General features: G+C 40.4%; 1 protein-coding gene across 5 annotated transcripts in view; it reads right to left on the bottom strand.

Moving 5' to 3' along the window:
• The window catches only part of DTNB (dystrobrevin beta), a 192,356-nt gene that overhangs the window by 156,201 nt on the left and 13,860 nt on the right, over window positions 1-22,295 (bottom strand). For all 5 annotated transcript variants that reach the window (XM_037528399.2, XM_037528400.2, XM_054701271.1 and 2 more), the window contains 3 exons: window positions 10,672-10,739; window positions 6,465-6,545; window positions 4,064-4,277 (listed from right to left, as the gene is read on the bottom strand). In XM_037528399.2, coding sequence (XP_037384296.1) covers window positions 4,064-4,277; window positions 6,465-6,545; window positions 10,672-10,738 — 362 coding nt within the window. In that variant the 5' untranslated portion in view covers window position 10,739. The remainder of the gene's footprint in view (window positions 1-4,063; window positions 4,278-6,464; window positions 6,546-10,671; window positions 10,740-22,295) is intronic.

Genomic DNA, 22,295 nt, shown 5'->3' with positions numbered 1-22,295 from the left:
TTTGGTGAAGGCCCAAGTCTCATTTATAAATCAATGCTGATGAAAAAAATAGAGGAAAAATAAGATCCAATAATCAGATAAGAGTAAAAGGAATTTTTCAGCAATGCAACACAGAATAGTTTTCTCTCTTATATAGGTAGAGGAAAACAGAGACTACAAAAACTATCCAAGAAGACTACTCTGTCAAGATTAAACTATGAAAGCTTAAAGTACAATTCAAAATGTGGTAAATCATCTAAAATGTATGTATTTTGTCAGAAATCACTATGGCTCAATCAGTAGTTGGCACTGGGCCTGCCCCTGCAGCAGCAAGATTACAGAGGCCCACAGACATGTATCTAGATATTATAGTCACCAATCAAGCTAACAGATCACTGATTAAAATGTTCTATCAATGTGCCCTGTCTAAGTTACCTTCATAATGGCCTGGTAAGCCAAGTTTAAATTTGGAATGCTGAGAAACTTCATACTCCTACATGGAGACAGCCCCTTTTCTTCCCACCCCTAACATACATGCTTGGAAGGACCATACATGTGGGTGTCAGGTCCACCCACATCTACTGCAAGTATCACTCTAAGGCCAGTACTTAGACATGGAGTACAGGTATATTTTAAAAACTCAACAAACAGAGCAACACACACCAGTTTCACAAGAGCATGTATTAGAATAAATGGACAAAGAACTTAAAAATAAACATATGAAAAGAGACTTAGCAAAATAAACACAAACCACAAAACACGAAAAAGAATTAAGCAGATATATTAGTTATGAAAAATTCAATAGCTAGAATATAATAAAGTAAATGAGATAAACAATTACAAAGGCCAAATTAATGAATTGAAAATGTAAGTTGATAAACTCTCTTAAAAAGTAGAAAAAGCTAAAGAAATTGAATCATGTGAAAAACATTGAGATAAAGAAGACAGGGCCTCCCTAGTGGCCTAGGGGTAAAGCCTCAGTGCTATCACTGAGATGGCCTGAGTTCAATCCCGGCCAGGCGCAGCAGACCTCTCCTGTCTCAACAGCTGCTCCCCTCAGCAGTGTATTTCAGTAGATCTGCCTGTTCTGCTCCCCACTCTGTCTCTGGTGAATCTTCTCACTCCCCGCACCTCTGGCTTGTGCCCCAGTTCTTCTATGCATAAATAAATAAATCTTTCAAAAAAGAGAGAGATAGGGCCTTCCCGGTGGCTCAGCGGTTGAGCGCTGGGTTGTGAAGCTGCCCGCAGCCTCTGCAGCGCCAGTTCGATCCCCGGCTGCTCCCCGGCCACCGGAGGAGGGTCCCACATGGCGCGCGGACCTCTCCTGCCACCCGCTGCTCCCCTCAGCAGTGTGCTTCGGTCCTTCTGCCTGCTCTGCTCCCTGCTCTGGCTCTGGTGAATTCTCTCACCCTCCCGCGCTTCTGACTGTACCCAGTGCTTGTATAAATAAATAAACAAATAAATTTAAAAAAAAAGAGAGAGATAAAGAGGACAGAAGCAGATGTTCCAACATTCAGAAAAAGAGAAAAATTTGAAAAACAGAGCAGATTATCTGAAGAAATAATGTACTTCTAATAAGGACAGATTAATTCTGCTCACTTCTTGCTCTGAGTAAAAGTAGAAATAAAGTAAAGGGCTTTTTTAAAAACCCTTTGAATGCAAATGGGGGCTAACAATTGAATTGCTAGTTGGAGGGAGGTTGGATGCCCAAGGAGGTGAATGCAGTGGCTGAATGGCATTTCCAGTGCAGGTGATCTGATTTCAGGGTGGCAAACAAAAAGGCTGAAACACGGAGTAACTCTGATTGTACTGAGGGGCCTGCCCAAGCAGACGGGATCCTGGTGACACTGCCCCCCACTACCCCTGTTATCTTGGGCTGGAGGATGCTGGTACCCAGAAGTACCCCACACAGATGTTCACAGCTAATACAGGCACAGCACCACTCTCTATAATGAGAAAAACAACTAAAGCCAAATAGTACTTTGTTTATGCCTTTCTGTGGGAAAAGGCTATTTTTTTAAAGAAGGATATGACACAAACCCAGATTTAAGGTCAGCTTGTTTAGGTGCAGACCAGTGGGCTGGAACAGGAGAGAGAAATGCAAATTAATTTCCATGTCCAAACTGCTGGTTCTACAGTGGGCTCGCCATGGACGCTTATCATTTCCAGGAATGAATGGGGGAGGAGGGAGTCTATGCACGCCACCCAGCAGCTGTGACCATCCCCCAGGCATAAGATGATGGGGGGACCTGCGATGGCCACAGTGGGGGCGGAGAGAAGCACAACATTCCAGAGGTACAAGTGACATGCCTGGCAGCTGACAAGTGGGGACTGAGGAAGAAGGAAGAATTAGAAATGATTCTGAGGTTTCAGATTTGAGGAATTGGGTTGATCATGGAATCATTTAACAAGAAAAGGAACCACGAGTTTATGAGGCACTGCAGGGTGTTTAGTGGTGATCACCGGGGTTGTCATCTCACATCTAGTCCAACAGCGTCTGCTTGAGGCAACATGTGGTGAAGGTGAGAATTAAACCACCCTCTGCCCCAGAGGCACAAATCCTGATTTTTTTGAGATAAGCAGCATAATGCCCGCATACATGACCCATATGTACATTTCTGGAGGAAAGCTAAGGTACTTCTTCTTGGTGTTGAAAGAAGTTGGCTATTGGGCCTCCCCTGGTGGCGCAGGCGGTTGAGTGCAACACTGTGAAGCTGTCTGCAACCTGCAGTGCCAGTTTGATCCTGGCAGGCCAGCCAGCGAGTGTCCCACATGGTGCAGCAGACCTCTCCTGTGTCGCCCGCTGCTCCCCTCAGCAGTGTATTTCGTCAGTCTGCCTGTTCTGTTCCCCACTCTGTCTCTGGTGAGTCCTCTCACCCTCCTGCGCATCTGGCCTGTACCCCGGTTCTTGTATTAAATAAATAGATAAATAAATAAATAAATAAAAAGCTTGAAGGAAAAAAAAAAAAAGAAGTTGGCTATCTCCCCCTACCTAGACTTGAAAGAGTAATAAGCCTTTGGTAGCTGCTGGCATGCTTTGTTGTTATTTTGTTTTGTTTTGTTTTTGAGGTCAGCATAGGAGGAAGCTGATGTAAGAGAAGGACAAAGCCACAACCACTATGAAGAAATGAAGCCAGAATCCAGATGCAGCCAAGATCAAGGGCTGGCTCCCTCTGGGCTCCCTTACTGCAGAAGTCCACGTGAAAAGGCTTTCTATTGCTGACAGAGGAAGACATAGAAGTAATGGCCAGGTTGGAAACAGAAAGGGGAGATATAAATCACAATTTCTAAACCACAAAATTGGCTCAACTGAAGAAGAGCAAGGAAGATTTCCTCTCTCTCATGCTGAGAATATGGACATTCTTACTACAAAATAGAAAAAGCTGGTTAAAGCATCACCTGTTGGCCCAGACCAGACCATAAAACTACCTATATTATTATGTGGGAGGACCTGATAGGGAAAAAAATGAGCCTACCCAAAAGTTTTAGGCATTGCTCGTTGCTTTCACTAAGATTCTACACACAGATGCTTACAATATTGTTCTCTGAACTTTTTAATTGTCTAATATAAAATATTTTAAATCCTAAGTATTAAAAAAATTAATTTGTAAGGCACAATTAAAGGAGAAACTTTTCAATCCTATTTGTTCCTGACAGTTGTTTTAAAGTCTTAAAATCTAATAATAATGAGAAGGAATCCGGCCAAAAATTTGACTATAAATTTGGAGGTGAGCACCTGCTGTTACAAAATAAAGGTTAGATTTAAAAGTCAAATAGAAAACCTTACAATCAAACTGACAACTCAGCTATCGTTCACAGGGTGGAGAACAGCATGTTAAGGTAACTATAATTATACCAAACAGTATATCTTGGGGGTGTGATTCTCCTCGATATTACAGAGCTTCATATGTGGCCTGCCTCAGGACACTTGGTCACTCTGTCATTTAACCAGGATTTAAAGGACTTACACTGAGTAACCGCCCTTTTAACTATGACTCCAGGTTGACAAAAATCTAGCAAGGATTATAGAAGATGATTTAAAGCCAAGCATTCTTAAAATGAAGTAAACATGGAAGGCACTCGCCTGTCATAGGCAGCAATCATAAAGTTGAGGAGAAGGCTGATGGACTGCTCCACACTGATCTGGTGAGTAGAAGGCAGGCGCTTGTTCAGCTGGTAGTAGATGGATGAGATGACAGTTTCCAGGCGGGACACGCTGATCTCAGTGGAATGGTCCAGTGTGTTAAGGCCATTGTCTCGGAAGGCTTCAATCATGTTCCAGATATCAACAAGATGGACTAAATCACAAAGAAAAAAATGCTCAACAATTTTTAAGTATGGGGCTGCCTTCACAACTGAACACTTACATGTACTGAACACTGGTAGACTTATTCATATTTAAGGAACTATTACTTCAGGTCTCTGTAAACAGTGATCTGTGCAATTCATAGCAATAGTTTGAGGAAAAAAGATAAAGAGCTTCTGGGCCTCCCTGGTGGTGCAAGCGGTTAAGCACCGCACTATGAAGCAATTCGCAGCCTCTGCAGCACGAGTTTGATCTGGGCCGGCCAGGGAGCAACCCACATGGCACAGCAGACCTCTCCGGTCTTGCCCGCTGCTCTCCTCAGCAGTGTATTTCAGTCAGTCTGCCTGTTCTGTTCCCCGCTCTGTCTCTGATGAATCCTCTCACCCCCCACCCACGTATCTCTGGCCTGCACCTCGGCTCTTGTATGCATAAATAAATAAATATTAAAAAAAAAGAAAAGATAAAGAGCTGCTTGTAAAAACTTCTAATCTTTTTATAGTTGGTAATGTTGCCTTGGAATAACCTATTTTATTACTTTAGTCTAGTAGCTTCAGCAACAAACAAGCTTAGTGAGAGTTATTAACACACTTCTTAATGACATAACATACAAAAAATAAGTATAAACGTAAGACAAACTTTACAACTAACAAAGTATGTAAATGCTGTAATGATGAGAGAATATACTTTACTTTCAGGTACACAAAGAACATGTATAATAAGTAACCTTATCCTGAATCATAAAGTTAATTTCAACAAAGATCAAAGGAGGGGCCTCCCTGGTGGTACAGGGGTTAAGACACAACCTGTGAAGCTATCTGCAGCCACCACAGCACGAGTTCGATCCCTGGCCAGGGAGCTACCCACATGGAGCAGCAGATCTCTCCCGTCTTGCCCGCTGCTCCCCTCAGCAGTGTATGTCAGTAGATTCACCTGTTCTGCTGCCTACTCTATCTCTGGTGAATCCTCTCACCCACCCACACCTCTGGTCTGTACCCCAGTATGCACAAATAAATAAATCTTTCTTAAAAAAAGATCAAAGGATTAAAATCATATAAACCATACTCTATAGTCAAAATTAAATTAAGTTGGAAATCATTATCAAAAAGACAACTTTTAAAATAAACCTTATCGGGCCTCCCCAGTGGCGCAGCGGTTGAGCGCTGAGTTGCGAAGCTGCCCGCAGAGCTCTGCAGCACCGGTTCGATCCCCGGCTGCTCCCCGGCTGCTCCCCAGCCACCAGAGGAGGGTCCCACATGGCGCACAGACCTCTCCTGCCGCCCGCTGCTCCCCTCAGCAGTGTACCTTGGTCCTTCTGCCTCCTCTGCTCCCAGCTCTGGCTTTGGTGAATTCTCTCACCCTCCGGCGCTTCTGACTGTACCCAGTGCTTGTATAAATAAATAAATAAATAAAATAAACCTTATCTTTAGATATGAAGAAACTCATACTACTAGGGAGCTTTTTTTTTTTAAAGATTTATTTTATTTATTTATGCATACAAGAACTGGGGTATAGGTCAGAGGTGCAGGGGAAGAGAGGCTTCACCAGAGGCAGTGGGAAACAAAACAGGTGGATCTACTGAAATACACTGCTGAGGAGAGCAGCGGTTGAGACAGGAGAGGTCTGCTGCACCATATGAGGGATAGTCCCCTGACTGGGGATCAAACTCATGCTGCAGTGGCTAGTGATATCTTGATAGCGCTGAGACTTGAACCCCTGCACCACCACTGAGGCCTACGAGGGAGCTTTCTTATGTGATTAAGGATAATATCTATTTAAGAAAAAATAAAAAACTGGAGCGAACATTATGTAGTCATAAACTGTTGAAAGCCTTTCTTCTGATACTAAGATAATAAATGCCCACTGTTATCATTTCTATTGTATTTGAGGGCTGAACCAATATAAAGATGCAGTTATTATCAGCATAAGTACTTGAAATGGGAAAACACAACTGTCATTATTTATAAATGAGAAAATTATGCACACAGAAAATCATAAAGACCCCACAGATAAATGACTCAATATTTGAGTCTAGAATGATTGCTAATCAAGACTTAAAACTCACTATATTTCTAAAGGACAATAACAATGAAATTTTAAAATACTATTGATAATAGTATCATAAGTTATCAAAGACCTAGACATAAATCCAAGGAAGGACATGCAACATCTCTAGACTTACGGTTACAACGCTTTTGTACAAATCGCAATTTGCAAGCTGTTCTGTACGTTGACAGTCGTATAACATCAAAATTCTGCGCACCTGAAAAAAGGACAAACAGAAAACATTCAAGTAGATTTAATTTCTAAATGCCAGGAACTGACTGTTTCACCAGGCTGGTACAGTTTATATATAGTGTATCATCAAGGCCTCCTGATGAAACAAAAAAGAGGGCAAGAAGGGGCAGGCACCCTTTCTGAGGCCCACTCCGTGCCAGGCTCGAGGCCAGCAGTTCCACCTACATTATTCTGTGTGCAAGCCTGAGAAAGCTCAGGGGGAAGCACACTCCTGATCTGAGCGCATGACAATTTTTATTAGGAAGAGGGCACGTGGCGTGGTAGGAAAGACCCTAGCCTGGAGTCAGAGATAACACTGTACCATCTCCAACTAAATATTTCAAACTGGGCCATTAAATATTTTAATTATTCAAAACCAAGCCAATGATTTTAGTAAAGGATTCTAACAAGTGCTCAAGGGCATTTAATGAATAGCCTGTCATAAAATTATTGCAGGGAATTTTAATGTCTAAACATTTATTTTTATAAAATATTTTTATGAGCAATATTGAGAAAACTAATGTGAACAGCTAGGAAAGGAAAGCTCCATCCCCAAGCAACTAAGCAGAAAGATTACTAATTGATCAGATTGCAGGGCATTTCCTAGGCCATGTTTGCTAGTTTCCATGTTTACTAGTTGCATATTTACAAATAGAAAAAGTCAGTAGATTTGATGTAACTCACTCTCTCCAGATTCTCTCCAGTTAGAGCAAATATCACATAAGTGCAAAGCTAGCTAATTTAGGAAAATAGGAGACACTGATTATTTCTGCCCAGTTGCCAGAAATCTACACTGGAGTTTCAGGCACTGCTCACCAACAGTGGCTTTCCTTTGCCACAGTTCCTTGTGAAAATTCACCCTCAATCCCAGTACAGAAGGTAGAGACAGCTCGACCTGTAAAATTTGGCACATGATTCCCAAATTTTATGGAAATCCAGCTGTAACATCATTTCAAAAATCTAATAGCAGCCAAAACCCCTAAATAATTTCTACAAGTTAAGATACAACCAATAGCCTTAGAACAGTGGGTGAGTTTGGTCCTTTAGAAGGCAATTACGTTGGAGAACTGGGGTGACGCTGGAAATGAGAGTGGGACCTCCAGCAGCAGACACCATCGCCATTGATGCAATTCTTCCTATGACAAAATAGGGGAGACTCAAGAAGTCACATGCACCAAATATCTCCCAGACTATGTGTCCTCGGGTTTGTCCCAGAGAATGGTAGCTTATGTGTCAGTGATAATGTTCGGTAAGCAGTAAACCCAAGTATTTGCAGACAATTTCAAGTGTCTACTCTACTCACACTCTCACATGCCCGTGCTTAGTTACTCAAGGTGCCCTAATCACTGGAGCACTGGGAATTGACTGTGTTATATGCATCCCCATTTTTTCTGTCTCCCCTTTCTAAAATGCAAGCAGCGAGAGAGAATTAGGGGCTGTGCAACTCTAGCCCCCGGAAAAGTCCCTGGAACATGGTAGATTCTTACTGTGTTAAAAATAAATGGACATGCTCCCTGAGTCTCAACAGGAAGGGAGGAGCAACAAACTAGATGGAGATGAAGACAAGGGCAAAAGCAAAGGCAGCAACATGAAAAGCATGGTCTCTCTGCCTCGGGGCTGGGGGGCAGTGGGGTGGGGAGTCAGTTCATCGCCACTGGGAAATGACATGCAAGGCCCATGATAAAAACTGGGAACCTGTAAATGGGGGGAAAGAGGCCAGAAGGGCCTTGTTGGCATGTGTCGGAGCTTGTGCTTTCTCCTAAGAGTGATGAGGAAGGATTAAGAAAGATTTACATTGTTCACACTGGCAGCAGCCCAGACCACAGGCTTGAGAAGGTCAAGACTATTCCCACCACCCTTGTTTTGATCCTACTCCCTTCTCTCCCCCCACCACGTAGTGTGTCTCTGGTTTATAGTTGCTTGTTGATTTTGATTTTATTATAATTATTCTTTGTATGGGGACTATAACGAAGATGAAAATGCATAGATTGTGCAAAAATGAAAAATGATATAAAAATATATAAAATAAAAAAATTTTTTAAATACAATAAAAATCCTCACAGTAACGAGATTTCCGTAAAAACAAGTTAATAACAATAACCAGGGCAGCACTAACTGTAGGAGTTGTAGTTTGAGTAGCAGCAATAATATTAATAAAGATTAACATTCGTATAAAAAAAGAATTGGGTAATAAACATGGAGGGTTTTTATCAAAAAAAAGAAAAGGTCAAGACTAGAAGAAGGGATCAGAAGTCTACTGCTTTTGTTCAGAAAAGGAACAGGGCCTCCCCTGGTGGCGCAGTGGTTGAGCACTGGGCTGCGAGGCTGCCCGCAGCCTTTGCAGCGCCGGTTTGGTTCGTTCCCCAGCAGCCGGCAAGGGTCCCACAAAAAAAAAAAAAAAAAAAAAAAACAGAAAAGGAACAGCAACAAAAACAGCAATACGCTTAGCTACCAAATTAAGTTCCTATTATTCTGTGTTTTTTCACTCTTCTAAAGCATGATGCTCACATTACTTCACTTATTTACTTATTCTTCACAAAATTCTGTGAAGAAGGCACTATTCCTATTTTTGGGTAAGAAAGCAGGCACAGACGGACCAAGTAACGTACCTAAGGTTATGCTGCCAGGAAGTCAGGGAGCCCAGACCCAACCCCAGGCAGGCAACTCAGAGACTGGATTCAAAGCCATGATGCTGTGCGGGACAGAGTCAAACCTCGCTTATGCGGTCAACTCAGCTGCAATTTGTGATTTCTTTGGAGGCAGAAGGTGAGGTGGAGGGAAGTGACTCCAGAGTGTATGGCTTGAATGACTAGCAATTAAACACTCAAAACTACAAAAGTCCTTAAATATCCCCCAGTCTGGCTGCCTGCCCAATGCCAGGATTTCCTCTCCACTGTCTTGTTATCTAGCTGATGCTTGACAGGGTAACACAGATCTACACTGAGCCAAACTCTACTCCCATTACTAAGACTCTACAGATCAGAACATCTCCAGAATTGAAAGGATACTCTGAGACTTAGCCCACTGAGTGTCACCCTGGGAGATGCAGACTTCAGAGACTATGTCAGACGGGGCTCCTGCCACCCCCACCCCCAACCAAGCAGTACCAATTGTGTATTACTCACAGGTTGCTACTCCTTGCAATATCTTATCTGAAAAATGGAGTAAAATGCTATTAAAAGGTTTTACAATCACTGGTCCAGACACAACCTGATTTGATGGCAAAGAATACGAGGTCTAGCAAGGATGCATGTATTAGGTAAGGTCACATAGACAAGAAGTCACAGAGCAAAAGGATCCTTCAAATCCTGGGAACCACCCACTCATTTTAGCCATCTTCTCTTTGCTTGAATTTTATGTAATTTTAAATGGTAGAATAAAGTAATCTGCCAAAGTACACATTCACAGTTTTTATTTTTCCTATAGCGCTGTCTTCTAAGGACAGAAATTACCTGTAAGGTAATTTGCATAATGGATTAATTAGCAACACCTGCCAGGCCATGGTAACAATGGATTTACAACAAGAGGGCTAAACCTTCAATTCAGATATCCTAGGTAGCTTTTCTGCCTTACTACTATTTCCTTGCTTAAGAATTGCTTAAGCGGGCCTCCCCGGTGGCGCAGCGGTTGAGCGCTGGGTTGCGAAGCTACCCGCGGCCTCTGCGGCGCCGGTTCGATCCCCGGTTGCTCCCCGGCCACCGGAGGAGGGTCCCACATGGCGCGTAGACCTCTCCTGCCGCCCGCTGCTCCCCTCAGCAGTGTACTTCGGTCCTTCCGCCTGCTCTGCTCCCTGCTCTGGCTCTGGTGAATTCTCTCACCCTCCCGCGCTTCTGACTGTACCCAGTGCATGTATAAACCAAACAAATAATAAATAAATAAATAAGACATGCCTCTAGAAAATTAAAAAAAAAAAAAAAAAAAAGAATTGCTTAAGCAATTCAATAATAACACAAGCTCTGGCTTGGGGTCTTACAACGTCATGATTCTATAACATCCTTCCCTTTCTAAAGCTCATAACATAAAATTGCTACCTGATTAAAGTTGTGACTTCATCAGAAAATAAAGCATTCCCACACATACAAACGAGGACTTTAGAAGCACCCAAGACTCACGCATTTCTATGAACAGCTGCCTCTTCTCTGCCATGGTCTTCCGCTTATTTGCACTTTCCTCAATCATCCTGGAGATGAAGAAAAATAGAACAAGCCACTGTAAGTTTAACAATTCAGCAGAGTGCTTATCTGTTGTGAGGAGGTACAGGAAACCAAGCTATAAAGAGTAAAAATAAAGTAGAAGTCTGGGGCCTCCCCGGGGGCACAGCAGGTTGAGTGCAGCACTGGGGGGCTGTCCGCAGCCTCTGCAGCACGGGTTCGATTCCCGGCCAGCCAGGGAGAGTCCCACATGGCGCCGAAGACCTCTCCTATCTCGCCTGCTGCTCCCCTCAGCAGTGCTTTCGGTCTGTCTGCCTGTTCTGCTCCCCGCTCTGTCTCTGGTGAATCCTCTCACCCTCCCACGCCTCTGGCCTACACCCCAGCTATTGTATAAATAAAACATAAATCTTAAAAAAAAAAGTATAAGTCTCAGGGCCTCCCCGGTGGCGCAGCGGTTGAGCGCTGGGTTGTGAAGCTGCCCGCAGCCTCTGCAGCGCCAGTTCGATCCCCGGCTGCTCCCCGGCCACCAGAGGAGGGTCCCACAAGGCCCGCAGACCTCTCCTGCCGCCCGCTGCTCCCCTCAGCAGTGTACTTCGGTCCTTCTGCCTGCTCTGCTCCCCGCTCTGGCTCTGGTGAATTCTCTCACCCTCCCGCGCTTCTGACTGTACCCAGTGCATGTATAAACGAAACAAACGAACAAACAAATAAATAAATAAAAACATGCCTCTATAAAAAAAAAAAAAGTTTAAAAAAAAAAAGTATAAGTCTGATGCAGAGAAAGATAAGACACTGTCCCTTTGAAAGCTTCTAAAATATTAAAAAGTCAATATTTAAGCAAACTCATAGAGTGCTTCCTGTGTTGAAAATACAGAGCCATGTCTTGTTTCCAACTGTGATGTTATCTCGGCAGAGTTCTGGATTAATTAAGGCAGTTTCCCATATCCCTATTGTTTACATAGATTAAACATGTCACTAAACATATCTTAGAAAACAATTATAGTGAAAGGCTTCAATAAGAACACAAAAGAGCACCTAAAGTAGGGATTGGTAAACTAGCGAAACTATATTACCCTGAGCCAGATCTGACCTGTCATTTGTTTTTGCAAGTGACATCTTGTGGAAACACAGCTATACCTACTCACGTGTACTGCAATAGCAAAGATCTGCAGCCACAGCAAAGGGCATCCACCAGGAAAAGTCTAAAATATTCACTATCTGACACTCTAAGAAAAAGTATTCAACATGCCCTAAGGCAAGAATAATTCATAGTGTACTACTGTACACATCTGGCTACAATTAGGTTCACATAATGCACTGTCAAAATGACCATCCTACTGGCACCAGTTCCAGTTTCATTACTGGAAATCCTGGGGCAAATGCTTTCATCTAAAAATTCATTCCTCAACACTGAAATGGCATAAAGTTGTATATACATCACTAAACGTTCATTTGGCAAATATTTACTGAGCAGCTCTTAAGTGGCAGGCACAGTGAGATGTACTGGAAACAAGGCAGTGGACACAAGCGACAAAATCCCCACCTTCGTGCAGCTTATTCTGGTGAGAGATTAAATACAGTAATTCATGTAGACAGTGCCTGGCCTAATGTAAAGGCAGGAGTAAAGACTGTGCCTGTTATTACTAAAAGCATTACTGCTCCTACTCCTTCCACAGAGGTAGTTTAGAAACCAAGGGGTAGGGATCTCATTTCAATTAATGAAAACAGACATTATTTAGTGTACACTTTCTTTTAAGAAAGTCCTTTTTGGAAGCAACAAAGCACAAACACTTTAGAAATTTAACGATCTAATCTAACAAAATGATAGCATCTACAAACCACCCAATTATTACAAAATTGAATCAAACAATGCATAAAAGCATATCACAGCAAATAGATGCCAAATGAAATGATTGGCCTATAATGCACATGTTTCTAAAGAAATGTCTTATAAATGGGGTTTTAATTTTTTGTTGTTATTTCTTAAACTATCTGGTTTAAAAAAAAAAACTTAAAGCGGAGGTATGTTATACTTACACTTAACAAATAGAAATTCAACTATATGAAAGAGAGAGTATGTGCTGGATAGACAATTCCACACGAGGATCAGCTGTCCCAGGAGAGTGTGAGAAAGAGAGTCTGTAGTCCCTTCTCAGACTTCATTCAAGGTATAAAATCCTACCCCCAGGAAGCCCTGGGTCCTACTGAGATGGAGTGAACATATACCAACTTTATTCTTTCACCAAATACAACTATAAACCTGCACAGATTGATGCCATAGCTATTTAAAGGCTGTGAAAAGTAAATATCAGCAGGTGGCTCAGAGAAGAGTAAGAATTCAAAGCAGCACTGAACAGGTGATGAGTCTGTATTTTCTCCTCCCGTATCCCCTGACATGATCCCCCAGCAGGAGCTGAGTCTAGCACTGTAGCACACAGAAATCCTGAAAAGACCCTCTAGTTCTGGCTCAAAGAGGAAAAAAGAACAAGCCCAAGAAAGTGGGAGAAATTTCCCAGGTCTTTTTTTCCTCTCTCTTCTTTTTCTCCATTTTCTCTCACCCCAACCCCGAGTAGCCAGAAAGCACCAGGGCATTAGCTGAGCAGAAGCTCAGGAGAGCAACCCCATAGAGCTATTCATGAAACACTGGGACCTTCTCCAACAAGCACATTCAACGATCTGATCTTAATTAGCATGCCAATGACTTTGAAAACAGCTTACATAAAGATTCCACCTAGATTCCAGACTAACCAGTGGGTGGCACACACGTGGCCAGATCTGACTGGCACTAAAAAGGCTTTGAAAACTAAACTGACATTAGAACCGCAGCCAGTAGGAGGTGGAGAGAAACCTGTGGACTAAATCTAAACAGGTTGCGTATCTAATAAAGCCAAATTACCAACATTCTCTTGGTAAGATTTAGAGATGTCCCAAAGTCTTACAACATAATGTTCAAACTCTCCAGGAAACAATACAAAGTTATTTGGCACACAAGGAAAGATGATGATCCTAAATCACAAAGGAAAAGACAAGCAACAGATGCCACTGACCAGATGACACAGATGTTGGAGTCATCTGACAGAGACTTCAAAGCAGCTGCTATAAAAAAGCTCAGATGAGCAATCACAAACACTCTGGAACATAAGTTAAAATATTAAGTGTCAGCAGAGAAACAAACGATGTAAAGAAAAATGGAAACATTAGACCTGAAATATATAATCCGGCAGAGGAGGACTCACTGAATGGACTCAACAGCAGAATGGAGATGACAGAGTAACAAGTCAATGAACTTTAAGACAGACTGAGCAGATATATTGGAATTAAACAATGGGGTTGGGGGGGGGGTGATGTCTTTTTTTAAAAAGAGAAATAAAATCTCAGGGACTTGGTAATCAAAAGTAAAAGACCTAACATTCATCATCTCATCAGAATCCCGGAAGGAGAACATGAGTGCAGTGATCTGATGCTGAAACAATACTTGAAGACATAATTGCTGAAAACCCATGACAAGTTTGGTGAAAGACAGACCTGCAGATTCAAGAAAATGAGCAAGTCCCAAAAAAGTTAAGCCAAAAAATGCCATCATGATGGTTACATCATAATCAAGCTGCTGTCAGTGAACAACAGAGAAAAACTGAAAAGAAAGCAAAGTAACTATAAGGCCTCACTTAGATGCGGAACTCAAAAATAAATTAAAATCATAGGTACAGAGACCATACTGGTGGTTGCCAGAGGCAGGAGGTGTGGGGGGGTTGTGCAAAATGGGTAAAGTGAGTCAAAGGAATTATAAAATAATTCAAGGGAATTATAAACTAAGTCAAGGGAATGCAGTATACACTATAGTGACTGTAGCTAATAATATTGTTTTGCATATTTGAAAGTTGGTAAGAGAGTAAATCTTAAAACTTTTCTTATCACAAGAAAAAAAAATTGTAAGTTTTTATGGTGATGGATATTAACTAGATTTCTTGCGACCATTTTGCAATATGTACAAATATTAAAATGTTATATCCTGCTATAATGTCTTATGTTGAAGTTAATATGTCCATTATATCTCATGCCACTCAATTTTAAGAATTACTATAAAGCTCATGTTCAAGACAGCATGTTATTAGCAAGGCAACAGGCACACAGACAAATAAATGAACAGAACACAACCTAGAAAAAGAGCTAAACAAATATGGCCAATTTTTTAAGGTGCAAAAGAAATTCAATGAAGAAAGGCTAAGCTTGGTATTATTCATAAGTCTAAAGATGAACCTTTATTGAATCATTAAGTTCTACAACTGAGACTATTAAATATCAATTATACTTCAATAAAAAAGATGAACCTTGACCTGTGCCTCAGACCATATATGCAAAAATTAACTCAAAATGGCAGACAGAGGAAGCTATAAAAGTATACAACTTTTAGAAGAAAACATAGGAGAAAATCTTTTTGGTCTGGCATATCACACGAAAAGCGCAAGTCATAAAGGGGAAAAAAAGGATAAACTGGACATCACCAAAATCAAACGCTTCTGTGCTATGAAAGGAGCCGGTAAGAAAAGAAGACAAGTCATACATGAGACACGTCCATCTCTCTATTTCCTTCCACTTGGACTTCTGGCACTTTGCCTTTTCTTGGCCTCATAACCTAGAGATAACAACACATCCTTATCATTCCCTTCACATTCTAAGCCTGATTTCAAGCCCTGCCATTTCCTTCCTCATAATCACTCTCATATCCACCCTTTTTCCCATTTCAACTGCCAAAATTTTTGTCCACATTAATGTACAATAAAATTCTATGCTGCCATAAGCACCCATCCTTCCCGTGCTTCATCCTGTGTACATCACGAGAGAAATCCACTGAGTGTATTTTTTAAACATGTTTGATCTTCATGGTCTTTTTAACAGTGGATCCTAATCACCCCGTTCAGGAGCGTCATCCTACCAATTAAAAAAACAAACAAAACAAAACAAAAAAGACACAGCACCAAGTGAAATAAGCCAGACAAAGCCAAATACTATATGATCTCATTCATCTGGAATCTAATAAAACAAAACAAAAAAAGCCAACATAGAAGCAGGGAGAAAAGAACAGTGACTGCCAGGGGTTGGGGTCGGGAGGAGATGTGGATTAAGGATACAAGCTTTCAGTAATTAGATGAACAACTTCTGAGGCCCAAACATACAGTGTGGTGATAATAGCTGACACTGTGTTGTACTTGAATGTGCTAGTACAAATTCAAATTGAGAGTACATCTTAAACATTTTCACTACACACATACACACAAAAGTAACTATAAGGTGACGGATGTGTTAATTAACTTAATCGTGGTGACCATTTCACAGTGTACACATACATCAAATCATCATGAGGCACACTTTAAACATATACAATTATATTTGTCAATTATATTTTAATAAGGCCGGAGGAAAATTATACATTTGAACCTCTCTCCATGTCATTGAATACTCTTCAAAAACATAATTTTGATGGCAGAATGGAATTTTATTACAATCATTCATCCAAACATTGATTGTTAGTAATTATTTCCAATTATCAACTACTCTAAGCAACACAACAATAAACATCTTTGAAGTGAAATTTTAAATGAAGAATGCAGAGCACTGTCTCTGCAAAATATAAAGAAGAGCAGAGTTTTAGATATGAAAATGCAAGCAAACCCTGATCAATCTGAAAGCTGAAACTAGACATTGCTAGAAGAGGCTGTTCAATGTCTTAAGCCCAAAGCGAAAATGACTGGATGAATTTTTAGATACAACACCAAGAGCACAATCCATGAAAGAAAAAAATGATGAGTTGGATTTTATTGAAATTAACTGCTCTGTAAAACATACTGTCAACAGAATAAAAAGATGAGCCCCAAAGTGAAAGAAATACTTTCAAGCACATAATTGATGAAGGACTTCCATCCAATTAGGAAAATAATTCTTAAATTCAACAATAAAAAAGAGCCTAGTTAAAAGATGATCAGGGGCCTCCCTGGTGGCACAGCGGGTTAAGTGCCACACTGTGCAGCTGTCCGCAGCCTCTGCAGTGAGGGCTTGATCCCCCCTGGCTGGCAAGACTACCACATGGCTCGGCAGACCTCTCCTGTCTCACCCGCTGCTCCCCTCAGCAGTGTATTTCTGTCATCTGCCTGTTCTGTTCCCCACTCTGTCTCTGGTGAATCCTTTCACCCTCCCGCACCTCTGGCCTGTACCCCAGCTCTTGTATAAAAATAAATAAATCTTGAAAAAAATTTAAAAAAAAGATGATCAAAAGAACAGACACCTCACCAAAGATCCATAGATGGTAAGTAAACATGAACATGAAGATGGGCTGAACATCATTTGTCATGGGGAAATAACAAATTGTAACAAGGCGATAACACCACATACCTGTTAAAATGGATAAAAGGTTTTTAAAACCACAATTCCAAATGTTGACAAGAATGCAGAGCAAAAGAACTCTCACCATTGCTAGTGGGAAGGCACCAACAGCTACAGGGGCTGTCTCTTGCAGAGCTAATCACAGTCTTACCACATGCTCCAGCGATTACACAGCTAGGTATTCACCCAACTGAGTTGAAAAGTTTGCTAACACAAAACCTGCATTCCAGTGTTTATGCCAATTTTAGTCAATTGCCAAAAACTGGAAGCAACCAAGATGCCCTTCAACGGAAGTGAATGCACAAATTGCTCTATTTCCGTAAGTGGAATATTGGCTACTACATACATGATTCCAATTTTATTATGACATTCTGGAAAAAAACAAAACTATAGAAATGGTAAAATGATCAGTGGTTGCCAGAGGTTTGCAGGGAAGGAAAGAGGAATGAACAGTAAAGAACAGGGCAAATTTTAGGGTGGTGGAACTATTCCAGGTAATACTGTAATGATGTATATATGACATGATGTGTTTGTCAAAACCGACAGAAATTTAAAACACAGAGCAACCTTAATGTATGTAGATATTTTTGATCCTTTAGGACATCAGAGGATCCCAGGATAAAATGCAGAACACAACCTCACTAAGGGTGGTGGGAGGATATAGCGACCTAAGGAACTGTAATCTAGTTTCCCACAGGTTACAGATGAACAATTCTGATGCTGCCTTACACTGGAAATGACAAGTAAGTAAATGGATGGGAGTGGGAGGTTATAGATAAGCAAGGTGAGAAACTAGAATGATCCCATGGTAATGATTTCAAGTGGAGACATAGTATATATTCATATTAAGAGAGATACAGATAGTTACATATAGAAGCCCCTACAGAGATGGTTAGTACACACATTTATATTTCCTTGCTCTGTCAACTAAGAGGGTCTGGAAACAACCCAACAGCAACTAGTACACCGAGTGCCTACATTTGGGTTTATAATTCTACTCTCCAGCTAAAAGGAGCCAGGGCCCCTTGGAGAAATGGCTGAGGCAAGAAATATTCAAGATAAGCCTGGCACTTCTTATAATATAGAAAGTAAAGTTCTGGGAGAAATTAAAAAATATATGATAAAGGTACATCAGACACAGAGCCAACTGGAAGCACTCCTGAAGGCCAAAGTCAGAATAATCTCAGCAGCAAAATAAAGCAGTATTAAATGTTCTTAAATTGATACTGATATAAATGGGTGAATAAATTAATAAATGAAGAACAGAGAAAACCTTGTGCAGAAGAATTCCAGTGACTTCTTTCCAAAGAAAACAGCATGGAAATAAGGAGGAATGACTTGACAGTAGAGAAACCTGATAAACACTACCTCAGCCACATAACCAAGTTCAAAACAATAATAATAAATCATGTTGCCAGTATGTAGCCTTAACATGATATGAAGAAAGAGGAAATTTCACATCTGTGATCGTTCTCCCAAAAACCCAGTCTAGTCATGACAAAAACATCAAGCAAATCTCAAATGAGGAAAAATCTACAAAATACCTGACCAGTACCCCTTTAAAATGTCAAATCATAAAGACCTTGACCAGAAAGCCCAAGAAAATGACAAAGTCAACAGAAGTCTTAGGAGACATGACAACTAAATCTAACATGGTATCCTGGATGGGATTCTGGAACAGAAAAAGGGCTGTGGCTAAACAGAAAGGAAGTCTGAATAAAGTATAGCTTTTAGTTAATGATGATGAAGCATCATTGGTTCATTCACTGGAATAAATGCCCCATATTAACATAAGTTATAAGTAACAGGGGAAAGAGTTCATCTAAAACTGACCTTAAAAATTAAGTTTATTTTTTTAATAAAGACAATACAATTGCATTTTTCTTTATTCTTTAATGACGTAAAAAGCAGCTGTATAAAACAGTATCTATAAAGTGATATCCTTGGGCCTATAACATATATAATTCCCTAAGAAGATACAACAATCCTAAGTATATATACCTAACCATAGTGCTTCAAAATACACTGAACAAAAACAGTCAGAACTGAAAGGATAGACAAATCCACACACATGCCTGAAGACATCAACACTCCTCTGATTGATGCAAGTAGAAAGGCAAGAGGCAAGTGGAAGGATTAAACAACACGATTAGCCAACTAGAGCTAATTGATATTTATGGAACACTCTACCCAATGATGACAATGTACAAATTCATTCCAACTGCACATGAAATATGCATTAAGAAAGACCATATCTTGAGACATAGAACAAACATTAACCAAAAAGAACTGAAATCATACAAAAAAAATTTTTAAATGACCATAATGGATTTCAACTAAAATTTACTAACAGAAAAAGACAAGTTAATGAAATCAAAAGCTGGTTCTTTGAAAAGAAATTGACAACCTTCTAGCAAGATAAACAAAAAACCAGAGAAGGCATAAGTTATCAACATCACTAATGAAAGAGGGCCTATCCCTATAGAACCCGTGAACATTAAGGGAAATACTACAGGAATATTGTGTTCGATTTTATACACATAAATATGACAACGTAGATTAAAAAATAACCAATTCCTGGGCCTCCCTGGTGGTGCAAAGGGTTAAGCACTACACTGTGAAGCTATCCGCAACCTCTGCAGCAAGAGTTTGATCCCAGGCTGGCCAGGGGGAGACCCACATGGAGCAGCAGACCTCTCCTGTCTCACTACTGCTCCCCTCAGCAGTGTATTTCAGTCTGCCTATTCTGCTCCCTGCTCTGTGTCTGGTGAATCCTCTCACCCCCTATGCCTCTGGCCTGTACCCCAGTTCTTATATGCATAAATAAATAAATCTTAAAAAAATAATAACCAATTCCTCAAAACCACAAACTACCAAAACTGAAGCAGATAACCAGAATAAGCCTTTAACTATTAAAGAAATTGAATTTGTAGTTGTTTCTTTAAAACCTCCATAAAAGGAATCTCCAGACCCAATTCCGTATGATCTCTTCCAGAAAACAGAAGACAAGAAGCTACCTCCCAGCTGATTCTGAGGTGAGTGTTGCCCAAACCAAAGCCAAAGCCACCACAAAAAAGAAAACTACCAACTAATGCCCATAAAACATTGATGCAAAAGTCCTCAACAAAAGGTTAGCAAAAATGGGGGCATCTTTGGTGGCACAAGAGGTTAAGTCTCAGCACTAGGAAGCTATCCCCAGCCAGGGAGCTACCCACATGGCGCAGCAGACCTCTCCTGTCTCGCCCACTGCCCCCCTCAGCAGTGCATTTCAGTACATACACCTGTTCTGCTCCCCACTCTGTCTCTGGTGAATCCTCTCACCCCCTGCACCTCTGGAATGCACCCCAGCTCTTGTATGCATAAATAAATATATCTTTAAAAAAATTATCAAATCAAATTCAGGAATGTATTCAAACTTACTGCATAACTACAGCAAAAAAACGCAGCATTGTATTGGTGCATGTATAGGAATAAAAATCAACAGAACAGAATTCAAAGTCCACATATAAATCACACTAACTGTCAGCTGATTTTCAACAAAGGTAAAAAGACAATTCAGTAGGGAAAAGACAGTCTTTTCAATGAATGGCACAAGGATCCACCTGTGGTGTGTATATATATATATATATACAAACTGTGGCAGACTCAATACAATGCATATTGATATCAAGGATGCACAAAACTTATACAAAGTGATAAGAAAAACTGTTACAAGATATGAGGCAATTCACAGAAGAGACAATGTGAAGCAAGTATATGAAATGGAGAGCAAATATATAAAAAGTTGCAAAAATTTAAAACAGACTATAATATCTAAGGATTCACAATTGGGATTTAAAACTATGAAGAAACCCAGGATGCGACTGGTATACAAATTGTGAGAGCAGTTACTCTGGAAGAGAAATGAGCTGTGACTGGGAGGGGACACAGGGGCGCTTTGGAAGAGCTAGCAAATTCTATTTCTTGACCTGGGTGATTGCACAGTGTTTGCTGTGTAACAATTCACTAAGCTACACGTTTTTAGTATCTGTTTTACTCTATAATAAAAAGATTTACAAGACTGTATTTTACTCATTATACCCAACAGACAGAAAAAAATTAAGTCTGACAATACCATTTATTTTGGCAAAAATAAGAAGCAACAGCATTCTCACAGACTGCTGGTAAACGTGTAAATAAATATAACCACTTGGAACAACAAAGACAATAGCTAGTAAAGTTAAAAATTTACATACCTCATTGCCCAGAAATTCCCCTTATATGACTAGGTCCCAGAGGAACACTCGCATAAAGAAAAGTGTGTAAGAATGCTTACAACAGGACGTCTCGCACTGCAAAATCAAAACCAACCTAACTGTCCATCAACAGAAGGATGTGAAAATGAAACTCTGTATCGTCACATGACTGAACACTACACAGGAGAGCTGCATGTATTGGGATGGATCCATTTCAGTATGTTAACTGAAAAAAAAAAAGTTGCAGAAGAATATATACAAAAGTATACCATTTATGTAAAGTTTAAAGACATGCAAACTGATAAAAAAAAAAACAAAACAGAATAGGACTGGGGTGAGGAAGTTAGGAACCTAGGTTGCAAATTTAAGAAAGCATCATTCTCTGGGATCTGCAAGCCCCAAAGTGACAGGCTCCTTCCATTTGAGGACCTAGGTGCCTCATTCATCCCCTAGCTCTGGCCCTGAATATAAGATATTACTTATTAATTTCTACGAATCTAGCAAAAATATAAAGAAATATATGAGAGCCACGATCACCAAATCAGAAAGGAAGAAGGATGTACTTCTACTGGGTTTTGGCATACTGCACTATTTCTTAACGCTTTATATGTCCTATTCACAATAAAATTTTAAGTCATTTCCTTTGAGTATATTATCGGATAAACCTGTTCTTTAGTGGCTTTGGGGGGAAAGGCAAGTTTCCATGTATTTTACTGTTGAAATGCAGTATACCAAAGATATAAGCTCCATACTTTAATCCAAATGTGCAGAAACTCTCACAAACTCCATAATTTGTGTTACTTCAAAGCCAGCAATGTCTTCTATGAGTATCCAAGCAATATCTGCTAACAAAGGATGAATTTTCATTTGACACCAAACTAACATCACTTTGTCTATATTTTTTCAATCCCTTTTACCAAAACAGGAAGAACAATTGTTTCTGGCTTTTTGTGTATTACTCCTAAAGTAAGAAAT

Source organism: Talpa occidentalis, unplaced genomic scaffold (assembly GCF_014898055.3).
Source record: "Talpa occidentalis isolate TD23 unplaced genomic scaffold, MPIMG_talOcc4v2.1 talOcc4.5, whole genome shotgun sequence".
In the NCBI taxonomy this organism is placed as follows: domain Eukaryota; kingdom Metazoa; phylum Chordata; class Mammalia; order Eulipotyphla; family Talpidae; genus Talpa; species Talpa occidentalis.
This window is presented reverse-complemented; position numbering and strand designations above follow the sequence as displayed.